Below are 16738 nucleotides of genomic sequence, written 5' to 3' on the forward strand. Positions count from 1 at the left end.
TACTCTACTCTAAATTGGCAGCAGAGCAGCCATAGAGAGCAGAGTCAATTATGGAGTCATCCTCCAAATGATGCATGTATACGTAGAAGCGTGGAGCTGAGTGATAATAATGCCCGTCTTTGAGAAAAAGGTCGAGGAAGACTACAAATAAACACGCGTGTGGTGGCAAAGTCGGCGTTGCAGCGGACAGTCAGCAACCCGACGAGCTAGTATGTCATTTCCAAGTGTCAATGCAAATAAGCCGGCTTGCTCGAATAGATGGTGGTGCTTTGTCGCACAATGGTGGGGGTCTAAATGAGCTGGCCGAGTACAATTTGCCGACACTTGACTGGGTTCTGACGCCAGAGCAGTGATGTAAGAGACTGGGGGGAGGGAAAAGAGACAAGTAGAGAGAAAGAGAGCTGAGCTGGTCTGCTTCACAGCACTGACGGTCCGGTCCGCTTTACTTTCACGGACCCAGACAGAGAAGGACTCCCCAGCGGGTCTTTTTTAAGCAGAGGTAGGCTGTCTTTCCGCACCCACCCTTTATAGAATCGCAGTCAATTCAATACTTTTCATCAATTTGACTCCATTTAGATAGATAATTGACATTATCGGTATTTTCCTACACGAACACTTCCAAAGGCAAATCCAAAAAGTGTTTTATGTTCGTTTTAGACTGCAAGAATGTAAAAAACAAAACGGATCCAGCCAGTTGCTTGGACGCTTGCATTTCTAGAAAAATGTAATAATGAATGCATGACGTGCCGCTGACGTGGTGATCATACCAAATGAGATCCACTTATGTTTCCGGTGTAACTTTGACTTGAGCAGAAGGAACGTGAGCCCAGTCGTCAGCACCTTGGACAGCGAATCAGCGCGAGAAGGGCGCTCCCAAGTCCGGGCGTCCAGAGGCGTGACGACTGTGGATATGCGCTTGCCCCCCCGCCCGACCGACCGACGCATCATCATGGGCTGGCTGCAGCGGGCTTGAGTTCACTTCATGAGCAATGACAGCTGAGATCTGCCCTTGAAGGCAACACTTACATTCAGCATGAAGGCTGCTGCACACGAGACTCAGCGAGTAGGAGAAGACTCCATGGCGAAACTTACGGAGGACTGAATCTTCTGCAAAGCGCAATCACAGTTGCCTTTCCAAATTCCATAGTCTTTCTTTTTTTTTTTGGGTGGGGGGTTTTGCTCCGCGCACCATGGGGATAAGGCACCTTCTGTTACTTCTCATTTATCTGGATCCACTGAGCGTGTTGAGTGCGGCCACGGGTGGGAAAAAACCCAAGCAGACGACACGGAAGGTTCCCAAAGCCACAGCGGCGCCGACGGTGGGCGCGCAGCCCAAGACGCCGCCGCCCGCTCCGGCCAGCAACCACGACACCTGCCTCGGTTACTACGACGTCAGCGGGCAGTATGACAAAATGTTCGAATGCAACAACACGGACCATCGCTACTGCTGCGGGACTTGCTACCTGCGCTTCTGCTGCGAGTACAAGAAAGACAGACTGGATCAAAAAGCGTGCAATAACTACCAAACGCCGGTGTGGGTGCAGACAGCCGCTCCGTCTCCAGTGCCGACGGGGGAGACTTTTGAGGGCATGGACCAGACCAACACGGCGGTCTACATCACCTGTGGGATCATAGCCTTCATCATAGTCATGGGAGTGTCTGCCAAAGTTGCTTATGACAAAGCCACAGAGCCGCCACAAGAAATGAATATACACAGGTAAGGCAGCATGTATACAAGTGGTTGTCCGCAGTGGTGTAAAATGGCATTCCATCACAGTGGGCACATTTCCTAAAGAAGGGCTCCGGTTTGGTGACATTTCAATCCACAATTCATTATGCTGCAGTACATTTCGACATCACTGCAAATTACAAGCAGAAAAACCAAGTTGAACTACATTGTGATATTCCTCCGAGAGCGGCCAGACAGAGAAAACGCATTTCTTGCCATGTTTTCATCATTGATCACCTTCGCAAACTCATTCATTTGAATTGCCTCGTGTGATTGTCATTTTTGTGTTGTATCTCTGAAGCACACATTTTCACTGTTAAAAAGAAGTTCAAACTGGACACTAGAATGTCAAAATAGCACTTATAATCAGGTTTATCTGAAATGATTCAGTTGGCTCCCAGGTAAATGTATGCATTTTTTTCCCCCGGAGCCATAATGGTACAGGGATGCGCCCATTTAAAAACAAAATGGACAAACATACCAGACAACAATAAATATGTCACCAAATGAAATGAATATCAAATCTTCAAATGAATGTAAAGTAATTGAATGCCTAATGACGTGGGCCTTGCACATCAGATTCTATTAGCAGATGTTCCCTCCTAAACCAAGTGTGTCAGAATGGAAGCCTGAAATAATTACAGAGTCAAAAGAAGCTCATTACTCCGACGCTGCTCTTTGAAAATGTCTGCGTGTCGGAGCGATCTTTGATCGTTTACGCTGCAGTCAAAAATCCTGCTGCATCGCCGCCAATAATAGGCCACATATTTGACTCAAGTGGTAAAGCTACACACCCACTAGCCCTTCCTAGTAGGTGCGCAATACGTATATGACAAGTGGGCCCATTTGATCCCCTCAGCTGGCTCCTGATTCCTCCCGCAGCTTTTCCATGCCAGAGTTATCATCCACGAGTGGACTGCAAACTGCGCCCGCATCTGGAAACAAATTCATTGACATTGCATGCTTTTATGATGCATTATTCAACACTTCTCAAGAATGTGAATAATGGATACTGTTAATGTTGGGGTTGTACCAAGGTCGGGCGACATGCATGCGCCACTGCACATCGAATCAAGAACAGGAAGACGAGGGGAGCGGAAATATTCATTTCAAAAGCAAAAAAGGTTATCCCCAATGTTAGATTTAATATACGAGAGCTTTGGGGAACGGTGCAGCCGTGCAAAAGTAGTTTGATTTCCCTTTTTAAAAGCCATGCCAGAAAAAGCAAACAAACACTTTTTTCGAACTTTCTTTCATCGCCATTGCCTCCGCTTCTCTTCCTCGCTCCCTCTTGAGGGTTTCATGTGCACCTGGCGCAGTCTAAACACATTCCAATTCAACCTAATTAGATGAGATGCTCACACATGAAATGTTGTTTTCCATTCATCATCTTCACAGACTTGAAAAAAAATAGAGAAAGCCTGAATTATTCACAATATCATAACACTGCCCTTTTAGGTCAGGTGTGCATATAGCTGCACGATTGCCTCATTTTTAAATCTCCATGCAGGGAAACTTACAATCGAACATTTTTTTTGTCATTCTCAGGGCCCTTGCTGACATTTTGAGACAACAGGGGCCCATCCCCATCTCTCAATACGACTGTGAGAACTTTGCGGCGATGAACAGCTCGTCCAAAGACAACACACCTGTGAGAACCTCATCCAAGAACCACTACACTCCTGTTCACGCCTCGAAATCCAACCACGGTAAGAGCTCTTCTTTTTATCCACTCCAACACACTAAAACTCAAAAGCATCCACTAACTCGTTGGCCAAATATATCTGGGAGGCCAATTCCAGCAGCATATTTTCACTTTCATTGTAATATTGTGCATTTCTCCCCATGCACCCAAAGAGCACCTCCAGTGCTCAACCTTTCAGCTGCATAATCTCCAATGTTAACATCCTGTAATCATCACATTTGAGCAAGAGAGTGTGAGGGGAAGCGTACCAGAGTGAAAGGGAGTCGGCAACAGTAGATAATTACAGGCTGGCAAGGTAACGCAGCCCTGCAGTGCTGTGACCTCACAGGCACAGTGTCGCTAATAATGTGTGATTTCAGGTCGTTATTCATTATGTGCATGGCAGGTAAATCAGATGTATTAAAGACAAAAAAGTATTTGAGTCAATAATAAATGCCAATGAAGGTCTGTCCCAACAATTGACATCCCCTGGATTGGACAGAAACATGCGCTATTGTGCGTACCATATTTTTTTTTGTGGATGTCATGTAGGCTTGTCCTCTTTCTGCCACATTGCCATCTGTCAGACATCTGCTTCCAGCCTTTTCATTCTGCTTGTTGTGATTGCTGTCCGCATTCCGTCTTTTGGCACCTCCTCTTATTCGCTCCAGCTCTACGGCCAGTCCGCAAGCAAACAATCTGATATACTTTGATTTGACCCTGCAATGGTTTAAGCAAAGGGTAAAGTAAAAAAAAAACGACCTCACTAAGTTCTATCAACATTATCAGCTTTATTTAATTGTAAGATAGACTATTTCTGAATATTCAATGTTACATAGCTGTTATTCCAAAACCTAGACCTCTGTTTACATCTGCTAGCATATGCTGACTTATTTTTTTTTTTTACATGACAGTACTGTGATGACATTGTACTGCAAAATTCCCTCTGTTTTTTTGCATCAACATAATGTGTTGGAAAAAAAACAACAACACTGCGCCAGAAGCAAAAACTGTGCAGACAGCATAATATGATAGCATCGCTGGGAGCCCTGCTAGTTGTTTTTTTTCCTATTATATATCTGCATTATCTGTGGGGGGTTTGATTCCTTTTTAGATCTGAGTGTAAACACTGCGCACCCTGCAGCCAGAACAAGGACTAGACCTTGAAAATGAGGAGCAGATACCTTTACAGGAGTTTGCCTTCAGTTAAAATAAACAATAATCGCTTCTCTGAGTAATGCAGTTTGGCCGGCAGCTCTCTGAACTGAAGTTGATTTATTTAGCGCAGTCCACAGGCAGTGATTTACCTCTTTCTTTCTTTCTTTTTTTTTTCCCCCTCTGCCTTGTTTCCCTCAATTGCTTTTTCCTTGCTCATAAGCATAGAGATGAAATGCATAGCTTGCTAGGACTGGACTTGTGAAGTACGGAAGAAGAAAAAAAAAACAGTGCTATATTGCGGCTTGAAAAAGATAAATGACTGTCAAAAAAAAATAACCCAAACAAACTTATGAAACAGGCTTAAAGAAAAACGATGGTACCCAAAGTTGAAGATTTTGTTGCATAACTTTTTGGGGCATTTAGTGCCATCAAACAGTTTTTGTAACTAAACCTCTCTGTGTGTATTTTTTCCCACTCTTCATATTTGTCTCAAGTTTGAGCCATTTTTCAACCCATTTCTCGTGGTTTGGTTCTCCCACTGTTCAGCAACTTACTCACAAAGCCTTTTAAGGCGGTAACAATATATACTTGCCATTCCTTACAGTATTAAAGGTCAAGTTTTTTTCTTTTAGTGAACCTGATAATAGCTTTGCACCTTTATTTTTATATTTTTTTACCAGCCAGCCGCAATGACCTTTAGCTTGGTTTTGTTGTTTTCCTATTTTGCAGAAGAAAAAAAAAAAATCAGCTGCACTTTTGAATGGTCCAAGTCATATGTCGCAAAGTCATTTAATGGTATTGAGCTAATTGCTGCACTCCAGTTGTTGACCGATAGACCGATCAATATATGATGACTGAGACTCCAAATTGAGGTTAATGCAAGTTGGTGCCTGGCCAGCACTTCCCTTTACATAACAATAAAAAAGGGGCCACTTGAGCAGTCCAGGTCTGCATCAACTCTATTAATTTTTATTTTTGCCTCCATTTAATGGCTTTGCCCTTGAGTTTATAATTAGCTGGCCCTTGGCCTATGTTACGCCCCTTTGCAAAGTTTCATGCCAATCGTGCTGAGAGAAACAAAACAACAGACGTGGGTGAGACGATAACCTCCTCAGTCAGAGGTAATTATCATAACACACTCTTAAACACCCACACCCGTAGCTGTAGCCACCCCGCAATTAATTCTGTGTACGGGCTTTCCGCGGCGACAGCACCGACTCCCACTTGCCAATATAATCATCACTTGTATGTTAAAAACATTTCTAAAGCCCTCGTGAGAGCACTTACAATCTTACATTAAGCCACAGCATCTGAGGTTGTACACACATGTAGTTCATATTTCTCTTGTCTGAATCGATCCATGGATTGGCAAAAAAACTCTATCTTCTCTGGTTGACTTTGTGTCGTAAAAATGATTGGTTACGAGTCAGGAAAAGGGAAGAAAGCTTGCGAGCGATGCATAAAGCAGCAAAAAATGAAGCAACCTGACGTTTATTGATAACTTTAATACAGTAGAATTCTAATCTAATAGACTGATTTGGGGAACGGGTGTTGTCTGTGACAGCCACTTATTTTCTTGTGGCCTAAAAACACCCAATACAATAAAACAAAAGATTGTTTTGAACCTAGTATCTCATCGCATACAAAAATCCTAGTAAAGCAAAACACATACATGGATTGTAAAAATACAAAAAATGTTTGTTGATCCAAAATAACCTTGTTGATGATAATGGCGAGTATCTGGTTTGAACAGCTAAATCTGTTAATCCAACAAACTTTAGAAGGAGTGTTTTGAGTGGACAGGACACTATTTTTTTTTTTTGTCAATTGTTTCCGTGGCCAAGATCACGCTTGCAGTTTGCTTTAGTTCACACAAGTGTTTTGTTTGCTGTATTCACCCCTGTCCAAACCAACTGCACCAGTGGGGGAAACTAACTAGTGTAGGCACCCTGAGAGACCTCCACTAATTTGTTTCCCTTCCTAGATCTCATTATTGGCCCTTATTATACAGCTGGAACCTTAGCCCGCTCGGTGTGCGTGCGCAGCACTTGCTGCATTGGTTTCATTGGAAGATAATAGCAAGGCGGGCTTCCATGTCAATGATTTAAAACTCAATATTTGTCAGCATGACGTGCATGTCTGCATTTCCAACCCAGTAAAATCAGTAATAGCATAGGTGTCAAACCCAAGGCCCGGGGGCCAGATACGGCCCCCCACATCATTTTATGTGGCCCGCCAAGACAATATTTGCATCAGTCTTTGTCATTGTCTTCAGTTTTAAAAAATGGAGACAATGCTTTTACTAGTCTGAGTTTGTTGTGTAGCCTATACTGTATGTCTATAGAAGACGTTGACAGTCTTAATGGGAAACTAAGACTATGATGCGGCCCACGACAAGACAAAAATATTATTCATAGCATCAGTGTGTTCAAGCTTCAATTGACCTTGGGGTTTGCAAAGTCTAACTCCCCAATGACAGCCACACAGTACCCCGGGCCAGCAGGGTTTATAAAAAAAAAAAAAGAGACAATTACTCACAGTTTGGGTGTCCTGTGAGGAATTCAGATTAGGTATTACTATATGAAACCACAGAGCAGCACTGCATGCTCAATTTCATGGCATTGTTGAGGTGAAAATTGTGATTTCCTTTGTAGCAAGGACATTGAATTCATAGTGCGTAGCCCCTTTTGCCGCAGGCACACCACGTGGCCTCACCTTAAGATGAGAACACGCATAGTGGGATGAGGGGCATTCCTTTTGAAGGACCTTTCAGATTCAAGGGCTGTCGTAGTGGACCTGTCTACCAAAGACTTGGGTGACAAACGCCAATGACAATGAGCAAGGGAAAATAGCACTGCAGACAGTCATTTTAAAGCCTGGTGGGAACATTTCTGTTCAAAGTGCATGGTGGGTGGGGGAAACGAATTGCCACGCAATTGTGCTCGGGAAAATGTAAAGACTAGTATATAGTTTTTGTTTGTTGATCGTGTCGAGGGATTTGATAATCCTGCTTTGGAGTGCAGTGGGTGGTAGGCTTGTGTTAAAGTGCATGAATTTCTAAGTTGTTTTGCATCAAAATAAAAAGCCGCATGCATATTTACACCGAGTCCTTCCGTTGCAAATATGCTATTCTAAACAGACACTTGCTGGCCATGACATTTGATAAACCTACACAATGACAAATGAAAAGGGCAATCAGCAAAATAAGAGAGGGAGGGCTGCGCCGCTGTGGGAGTGGCCAATGAAAGTGTAGCTATACTTGTTGTGAAAATGCTTTTTAAATAAAGATGCCTGGCATTGTGTATATTCAGTAACTCTTTCCACATCTGTGTACAAATAGGTCATTATGGGAAGGAGAGTGTGCGGAGTAGTGGCGGCGGCGGCGCAGACCTTCAAAACTTCATCTCCTCTGGCTTTGTGACATTGGGGCGAGGTCCTCAGAAAGGTAATCTTTTTTTTGCTCTTCCGTTAAACTGGACATAGAACATGGACATGCCTGGTGAAGAGACCTTTGTGCTTCTCCATTTTGTGACAGCAACACAGGCAAAATATCTCCTGATTCAATTTCCCTCCAGAATAATCCCCATGAGTTGCTGCCGCTGTTTTGCAATTAAATATAATGCTAACACAATACGCACAACTGATGGGAGTGAAGGTAACGCCAAGTGCTGCACATCTTTTCAGCGCACGTACACCGCCATTAGCGAGAGGGACCACACTTATCCCTTGGGTAATACATTGATTAGTATGCAGCCATGTTGGCCAAGCTCTGATTTATTCTCATCCATTTTGGCTCCACAAATCAGATGCCCCTGAGTGTCACCACATGGGGGATTGGAAGGCCCTTTTGCTTGGTCCTGCTTTCCAAGGTTTATTTGGAAACGTTTGTGCCACAGTAAGACTGCAGGTAACGTTTGATTGGGGCTGACTGGTAAAAGCAAAAGTCTGGACATAATTTGGTTCTTCTGCTTCCATTTCTAATCTTACTTATAACTATGAAACCTTCTCATTTTTGTAAGTGTGCAACTACCAAAGCATTGATATCTGATGCTTGTCAACTAATACTGGACAGTGAGGGATAATAATGCCAAATAGCAACATGAGGATCGATAAAACAGCATACATACATTTCATTTTATGGTTCATGTGAGATTAGAGAGGAAAAAACATCCACTCACCTATCATGCTTCTTCCAAATATAATAGGAATCAGACCACTAGCAATGCAACCTGGAAATGGACAGATCAGACAGAGGTGAACACAAATGATCCCAAACCATTGTGAAAACATTCGATTTAAACATAAATCACAAAGTGTAGGGTATGTTTGCACAAGAATTCAAAGAAATGTCCACATTGAGGAATATGGATCCCCCTTTTAAAAAAGGCCTCAAGATACTGCAACTACACACTGTCCCAGTATTGGTAACAACTGCCCGTCTGTCCTCTACACTTGTGTATTTTGTGATACTTTCCCTTGTGAGTATTATGTAATGTGTCACCACTGGTCAGGGTAACTACAAGTGTTATCAAGCTCATTATTTGGAGAGTGATTGTGATGTACTTAGGCATGTGTTACTTTCCGCTTTGAGACCACTTTTCAAGAATATTCCCTTTTGCTCTTGAAAGTGCAGTTGGATAAACAAGCCAGAACTACTGCATAGTTTTGATCAATAATATATACATACATACACATTCACACACACAGACACACACAAACATACAATAAACAATCATTTTGCTTTAAGGCTGTTTCCATGAAATCTGCTTCTAATACTCAGGCAATAACAGAAGCAGGAAAAAAAAATAAAAGAGTTGTTTTTCTCTGAAGTGAATCCCCTTTACCAGGAATAAAAATAATAACACAAAAAATGATTACGCTGTATGAATGATGTTTGTTATAAACAAATCCTTCCCTCGGTACACATAACACAAAAGCGTTGCGCTTTTGTGCTTATCAGCATGAGGCGCTTGTTAGCATTTAGCTCATGTGTCGTGAAACCTGCTGGTAGCCTTTGATTATACTTCTTAAAACAATACAAAAATATGCTCATGTTGTTCACGTCCGATGCTGAAAAGGATGCCGAGTATTAATGACAGCTTTCAGCTCTTTGACTCATCGTAAGATGTTGTGCCTCATGGCAGGTACGAGTGTGGCTTGAATCCTAAATCAATCAAACGCTGCTCTCACGTTTAGATCTGTTTCACTAGCGAATTATCACTCCGTGTTGGTTGTGGGAAACACTTTAACCAAACGTCTCTACCTGTTTGCTTTTATTTTGTGGGTCAGTCATTCATCCATCTGGGTTTTATGATTTAGAAATGATCACATCCAGTCATTTATCCAAATTAGGTAGATAAATTCTATCTTGCATTTGTGGGCTGACAGTCGGTAAGAGATGAAGTCAGAATGAGGCAGACACTAAGTAAGCAGTCAGGTTGAATAAAAATCATCGTGGAGCTTCATTATTTTTTGAACAGCTTTGCTCGGCTTGTTTTTCTCTGGCTGAGGGTAACAAAGCCGGAAAGGCGAAAAAACAGTTACATATTCAACGGCGCAGAATCCGAAACTTCTTTTGCTTTCTTCACCCTCGTTTAGCACATTACAGTGTTTATTTTATGCCACATTGACAGAATCAGGTTTTGTTGTCAGGATGTCTTCCTTTGCCTTGTGTACGTTTGCTCTGTTAAATTATACAAGCTGATAGAGAACGTGTGTTTGTGTGAGGCTAGGTAACCCTCAGGGAGGACAGGTGAGGTCAGGGGGTGTTCCGACGCATCCTGACAGCTGGATAGTTCACATCTGCTCGCTGACATAAAAAATAAAACTTGAAAACTTAAAATCCAGTGCTGCTGAGCGGGGGGGAAATAATTCCAATTTGAAATTGTTTGCATAAATAAGTTCTTCTGTTTGAAGGATAAATAAAAGGCACTGCTGAGAAGACATTTTACTGCACATGTGATGAATATCAAAATCACTGGTATGTAGAGTTATAGAATAATATTTGGAGTCATTATTTGCCGCCTTTGATCTGAAATGAGATATGTCACGGCTGCTGTCACTAAACTCCAGCAGAGATGTTAGCTGCTTGACTCCTTTCAAAGCCACCTGCTACCCGGTTAGTGTGTCACGCTTTTTTTTTTTTTTGGTGTTTGAGGGTGCTTGTCTTTTCCCAAAGTGACACGATTAAAAAACGTTCAATTTTGCAGTCACAGCAGTGTCACTTTCTGATGTTGGTATATCTAGTCCCTCCAAAATCCATAAATGATAAAAACCCCTTTTAAGTCAAGATAACTAACTTTGTGTTGATTCAAAGATTTTCAGTGTCTTATCACAAACTTTGTTGCCAACTGCAGATCCAATATTCCCACTTAATCTATTAAAGAAAAGAAACGTGGGCTCTAAAGATGAAAAAATAATAAAAATAAAAATGTGCCAATTGTCTTACAGACGGATTAACTTCACTGCTCATGTCACAGCAATTAAATGATTAGAACACATTACTGTGCTTATTATTATTTGGGCCGTGTCCCAGTGTAATTATGGTAATTTGAGATATTTTAGCGAGGCAATACTTCAAACCACTGGTCCATACTTTTTCCTTTTAGAATTATCCACTGAGAAATTAGATGTTGAACGGAGAAATGGCCCCAAATTTTAAATCCACACCAAACTTTGGAGTAAAAAGAAACGCAACGTGGATCAAAACCATTTTCAACTTGGCGCATTTAAAGAAAAAAAAAAATCTCAACCAAACCAAGGCTTTGCGTAAACGACACGGAGTTATAGCTTCCTTGTTTTGAGGGCGGTGCAAATTCTCCCCCACATGATTGCCCCATACATATGCAAAGGAAAGCCCAATAGCGAGTTGAAATGAATTGTTTTTGTCACAGAGGAAGTATGGTGTACTTTTGCGTTCACTCACTGTCACAAAGAGAAAGTCGGCACTGTAAATCACTGTCACATTTGCACACATAGTTCTCTGCCCTACAGAGTGTTTAAAGAGAGCAAAGCTGTGTGTGCAGATGGATGGAGAGAGAATTCTTATGACGAATGTTGCTGCTTTCCAACTCGCATGCCCCCATTGATCAAATGTTTCTACCTTGGACACAGTGCAGAGTGGCTTGACAGCCAGCATGCAAATGTGGCTTTAGATATTCCGCTTGCCAGCTGTTATTGCTTGAATATGTCCATTTGAATTATTTCTCCGTGCGTCAGTCTTGTTGAGAGGGGAACAGTGCCAAATCTTTGCACTCTGAGAAGTGATTACTTCATTGTTCTTCCCTTGGCACGTGCCACACTTGATAAGGCAGATTTTCAAAAGCACCTTTGATATATCATGTTGGTGAAAAAATTGCTTATTTGGGTAGAGGTAGAAGAAAACATCAGCCAATGTTTAATTGTTGACTATTTATTACTATTTCTAGAATGGCCAGTCAGTGAATAATACATTCGATGATTATTTAACAGTAGCTTTTTAGTTCCGATATCATTCCGCTTTAATATTAACCGAATTCATCAAAGCCACCAAATGTTAAATGTCTGAACTGATCCCTCCTATGTGATTTCATAAATGATGTGTTCAATCGTTTGAAGAGTTGCACATTGATGCTAGCTGCTTTTCTATCGATTCCCCTAATGCGGATGGACTAGCACAGTTAACAAACCTCTTTTTCAAAGAATTTGCAATCCCGGTGTTCCACAGGGATTCTAAAATCTGCTTAAGAGCCGGAATGTAGGCAGGTTGCTTTGTGTCTGCTTTTGATTGGCAGCACCCTCCACTCTAACTGCTCATACAAATTGATAGCTGGGTTCACAGGAGGTGGCCAGGCGACTTGCTGCCTCAGCATTTTGTCAAACAACCAATGACTGAGCGCTAATAAGGTTCCGCGGAGAGCAAACCAGGGCCACGGCATTCATTAGCAGAAACAAAAGATCAAGGTAATTTGGACTCAAGCAAAGTTTGAAGGAAAAGATAAGCTTCTTTTGTCCTTGTATCTCTTCTAGCTCCCGTTACTGAATATGCACGACAGATCAACAATTAGGATGAAGGTTAAAAGGAAGGGCGCAGCAGTTTTTTTTCCCTCTTGGTAAGTGTGCTGCCTGTTCACTTGTGAGAGGGAAATATCAAGTAGGTTTATGTGGACTAAGTGGGCCTTAATAACCACCCCTACAGACCTACTTGCTTGTTTCTCTTCACCCTTATTCACACAGCTCATTAAGGAATCCTTGGTGTCCTTTACCCAACAACCGAGTTTGACAACTTCTCCGCCTTGCAAAATTAACACTCGCCTCGCAGCATTCTCTATAAAAGCCAACAGAGCACAAACGTGGAGGTCAGTGAATGACAAGTCACCCCACAATTCCTGACAAGCCTCGTGGGTATCCTGCACTTCCCGACACACTCCTGTCAATTACAGTGATGTCACTTTTGTGGAAAGACACAGGAAATGACAGCACCTCTTATCATTGTCCTTCTGGAAGTGGCCACTTTCAAATAAGTACTTATTTGTCGGGACGTGAGCCGGACGCAAGACAAAGAAGCTCTTTCCAGAGGGACGAGATGGGAACGTAGCCAAGAATACCGGATTGTGTTAAACCGAGCGAGTTGAAGGAGAAAAGCAGGTCGTTGTGCTTCTCAGGTCAGAACCATTCTGGGGCTGTGTGACCGTAGATTGTTCGGATTTGAGGAATATTGGAATTAAAAATTAACGTTTACCACCATTATACAGACAAAAAAAGATTGAATTACTACCTGGAATATGTATATATGATGGCAGTATATGCATCTATATTATTATATTAGCATATGTGCTGGCAGTTCAAATTCGGGTGATTTCCAAATGACATTCAGATGTTTTACTTTGGAGATTTGACAGTACGAAGGCAAGAGAAGAGGTAGTCCTCCTTGCATGCATGACACGGGGGACTATACTTTAAAAGGCTGCTGTGGCGTGCCGTTTGGGGCCTGTGGAAAGCTCCTAATGTGGCGCATCAATCAACTTGCTTTCCGCCGCACAGCATGGGAACTTTTATCTTTGCTCATTAAAGTAAGTGCAGCTATTTTATGCATGGGCTGGAATGCAGGGACTTTTTCCATGCTAATTTCTCACATTTAGGTTTGTTATTAATCATCTTTGATCAGTGGGGTTCTGTGCACTAATAAATTGGAACAGAGGTCGTCTTGGATTCATTTCATGCTGAAGCGTCAACAAACTTATGCAAAGCTGCAGCTGTTTAATGGAAATATATAGGATGTCGCACCTTCAAACAGATTCTCAACTTTACAGTTAAATGAAGCGCAGGAGAGAAATTGGCTCATCCTGTAAATCGCCGAGTAAACAGAAACAAAGTGTGAACGACCGTCGAGTGAGCAGAATCTCCGCCGAAAAACATTTCTAAGTCCAATCCATCCATCCATAAGTCTCCTTTACCCTCCTCGATTCATTCAAAATAAATATGACGAATGAAAAATGTAGTAACCCTCTCTGGAATAAAACTGATTTTTAAAACATTCCCATATGCCCACCATACATATAAGGTACGAAGCTAGCACATTCTTAGCTCCTACCGAAACCAGAAATAGCCACATCACAGCTGAACGAGATGAAATGAAACATCGCCACTGTGTACCCCAATAAAGTTTGTCCAAATAACAAACAGGCAGCACATTCAAAGTGGGACCTTGGAACGTACATCGAGAAATCACCACAGCAAACAGAAAGGATGGCAAAGCTCTGAGAGGAAAGTCAAAACTTTTGTATGGCACAATAGAGGAGAATGTATTCATCCAAACCATTCATCATGTTGAAAAGTCAAACTGTATATTAAACAGCTATGTCCTTGTTGGTTTAAGCCATAAATCATCTGTTATAAATAGTCCCGCAGGCATTTTGAGGATGTCTCCAGGTGGACTGGTAAAATACAGATTTTGGCTTTGTCGTGTTGACCTCAAGCAGCTTTCTATCCACCTTCCCCAAAAAGCAAGACAAACTGAAGCTCTCAACTCTAATCTATAATTCATAACCAAAAGGCTCAGACTGGCAAAGGCAGATAACTTGGTCAGTTTTGCTCCTTTCTCCGCCAGCAGCCGCATGACTATTATCCAGGGGCCATTGTGCGGCGAAACAAATGGGAAAATTGCCTCTCTGGCTTGGGTATTAGGAATTGTGTTGAATGTGCCCAATTTGAATGTGGACTTGCCATTCAGAGGTTTATAACCCGCCTATTGCACTGTGCAAATAATGAAGAACGGGGAGGGATGAGATTCAAATTAATCATCTCTATAGATTGGGCTTTATCTTCTCATCTAGCTCTGGTATTAACATTTAAAAGGGTGATACGTTTTGGGTTTTTTTCTTCTTCTTCTTGCCTTTTTCTTCTAATTTAAAGCGGCTGAGGCGAGTCTTTTAAGAGAAGATGGTCTTTAATATTAGTTCCATCTCCAGTCAAGATCATTTTATGGGGTAGTAGCTGATAAATGACTCCTGCTGTGGTGGTAATCTGTAATCGTTACCAATTTACAATGGGCAGTTGTTTACTAAGTACCCATTTATTTGCTAATTCCACGTTTACAGATGATAAACTATCACGAGAAACCTTTCATTTGTTGTTCTCAATGAATGAATGTTTCTATGATCCAATTGAGCGACCACGAAACGGTCAGATGTCTTGTTATTAAAAGCGTAATCTATTGAGGTAAAGTCTATCTGTGCCTGTCAATAAAGCAGGTGGCTGCTTCCCTGGGCTTCCATTTCACACCGTTGTTCACACAAGCTTGAGGAATGAGAGATCAACACCTTGTCAGGCGTAGCCATTAGGGTCCAATTTGGGATTCTCGTGGGAAGTGAAAGACTTGGCGTGCTGAGCCGAAAGCTCTGCCGGGCTGATGAAACCGGTCCGTGAGCAAGAACGCTCAGCCACGTCTGCACCTCTTTACTGTCACTTAGTCCATCACCCATCACTCACTGCCCCTCTGTTATGAATGGTGCTGCAAATTGCCCCTACATTGTTACCTGCACAGCTTTGTTGAACCCCTCCTCCCCTTGAATTATGGCCGATCCAGGTTATTGGTATTAAATCGACAATACCGGACCATGAGGCGAGATATAAGTGAAAGGTGCCTGCAACAGGGATAAATAATGACCGTTCCCATGGGGCCATTAGCGGTTACGAACGGGAGGGAGCATGTCAGATGGTGGAAGGAATTCTTCCACACAGCAATGGTGCCTGCCTGTTAGTACCCAAAGGGACTCTGGCAAAGGTGTGAAAACATAGGAAACTGCTTTATGTGTGAGCTAACTAAAAAAAAGAGAAAAATGATGAATGCATGAATGTGAGTTTCAGCTCTTACTGTTTTAGTAATAATGACGAGCAATACCTAAAATGTTCCTAGAAAAAAAAAAAGTCTCTTCTCATTAATGTTGGTCCTTTAGTGGTGCTTCCCATCAGCACACTTGATTTTTTTCCTTTCTTTGCTCAGGAAAAAACAGTAAAGAAATTTAATGTCATTCTCAAACCATAAGACGGACTCCAAACTCTTTTCTACAAGCTAGCTGAACTTCTTTTTCATCAACATGTTTTGCTACTAATAAGAGAAAAGCGGAATGTCATCATTCTTTTTGTAATGCAATTTCTGTCCGATATTCTTCATTTAGTCATTTTGTCAAGCTACTTTTATAAAGGGCACAAACTTTGAAAGGTTGCACCGCCAGCTCAAGTTTTGGGAGCAGATTCAAGAAAATGATTTCCTTTCCCCTTTTCTTTTCCCCAAAGTTTCCCCAAGTCATTAGTACTGGAAAGTAATTGTTACATATTTATAAAAGAACTTTCAAATCAGACCAAATTGGCTGCATGCTGCCATTCCTGACAGACAGGAGCTTTTATTGTTCTCCCCAGCTGAGTAGAAGAGTTTCCATGTCTTAATTACCTGACACACTTTTGGCACAGTGCAGCACTACGGAGCTGGCAAACACCACGGGGAAGATAAAGGGGTGGGCTCAGCTGAGACGGACAGAAGCCAGGGGAGAAGGCAACAGAGAGAGAGAGAGAGAGAAGGCCCCCAGCTAGCATGCCTCGGATGACAGATGTGACAGTGGAGGGGGCCTTGAGATCCCCAAGGAGGAGCACAAGAACATGCCAGATCTATTTCGGAGAAGTCCCGTATG

General features: G+C 42.2%; 1 protein-coding gene across 7 annotated transcripts in view; it reads left to right on the forward strand.

The window, feature by feature from the left end:
- Positions 1-409: 409 nt before the first annotated feature.
- The window catches only part of LOC119138578 (protein shisa-6-like), a 38375-nt gene continuing 22046 nt past the window's right edge, over positions 410-16738 (forward strand). For 6 of the 7 annotated variants that reach the window (XM_037278802.1, XM_037278807.1, XM_037278808.1 and 3 more), the window contains exons 1-4: positions 410-499; positions 814-1717; positions 3278-3438; positions 7912-8016. In XM_037278802.1, the coding sequence (XP_037134697.1) occupies positions 1191-1717; positions 3278-3438; positions 7912-8016 (793 nt within the window). In that variant the 5' untranslated portion in view covers positions 410-499; positions 814-1190. Of the gene's footprint in view, positions 1718-3277; positions 3439-7911; positions 8017-16738 lie in introns of all 7 variants that reach the window. The other variant, XM_037278803.1, reaches the window with a different exon arrangement.

Source organism: Syngnathus acus, chromosome 19 (assembly GCF_901709675.1).
Source record: "Syngnathus acus chromosome 19, fSynAcu1.2, whole genome shotgun sequence".
NCBI classification, from domain to species: Eukaryota; Metazoa; Chordata; class Actinopteri; order Syngnathiformes; family Syngnathidae; genus Syngnathus; species Syngnathus acus.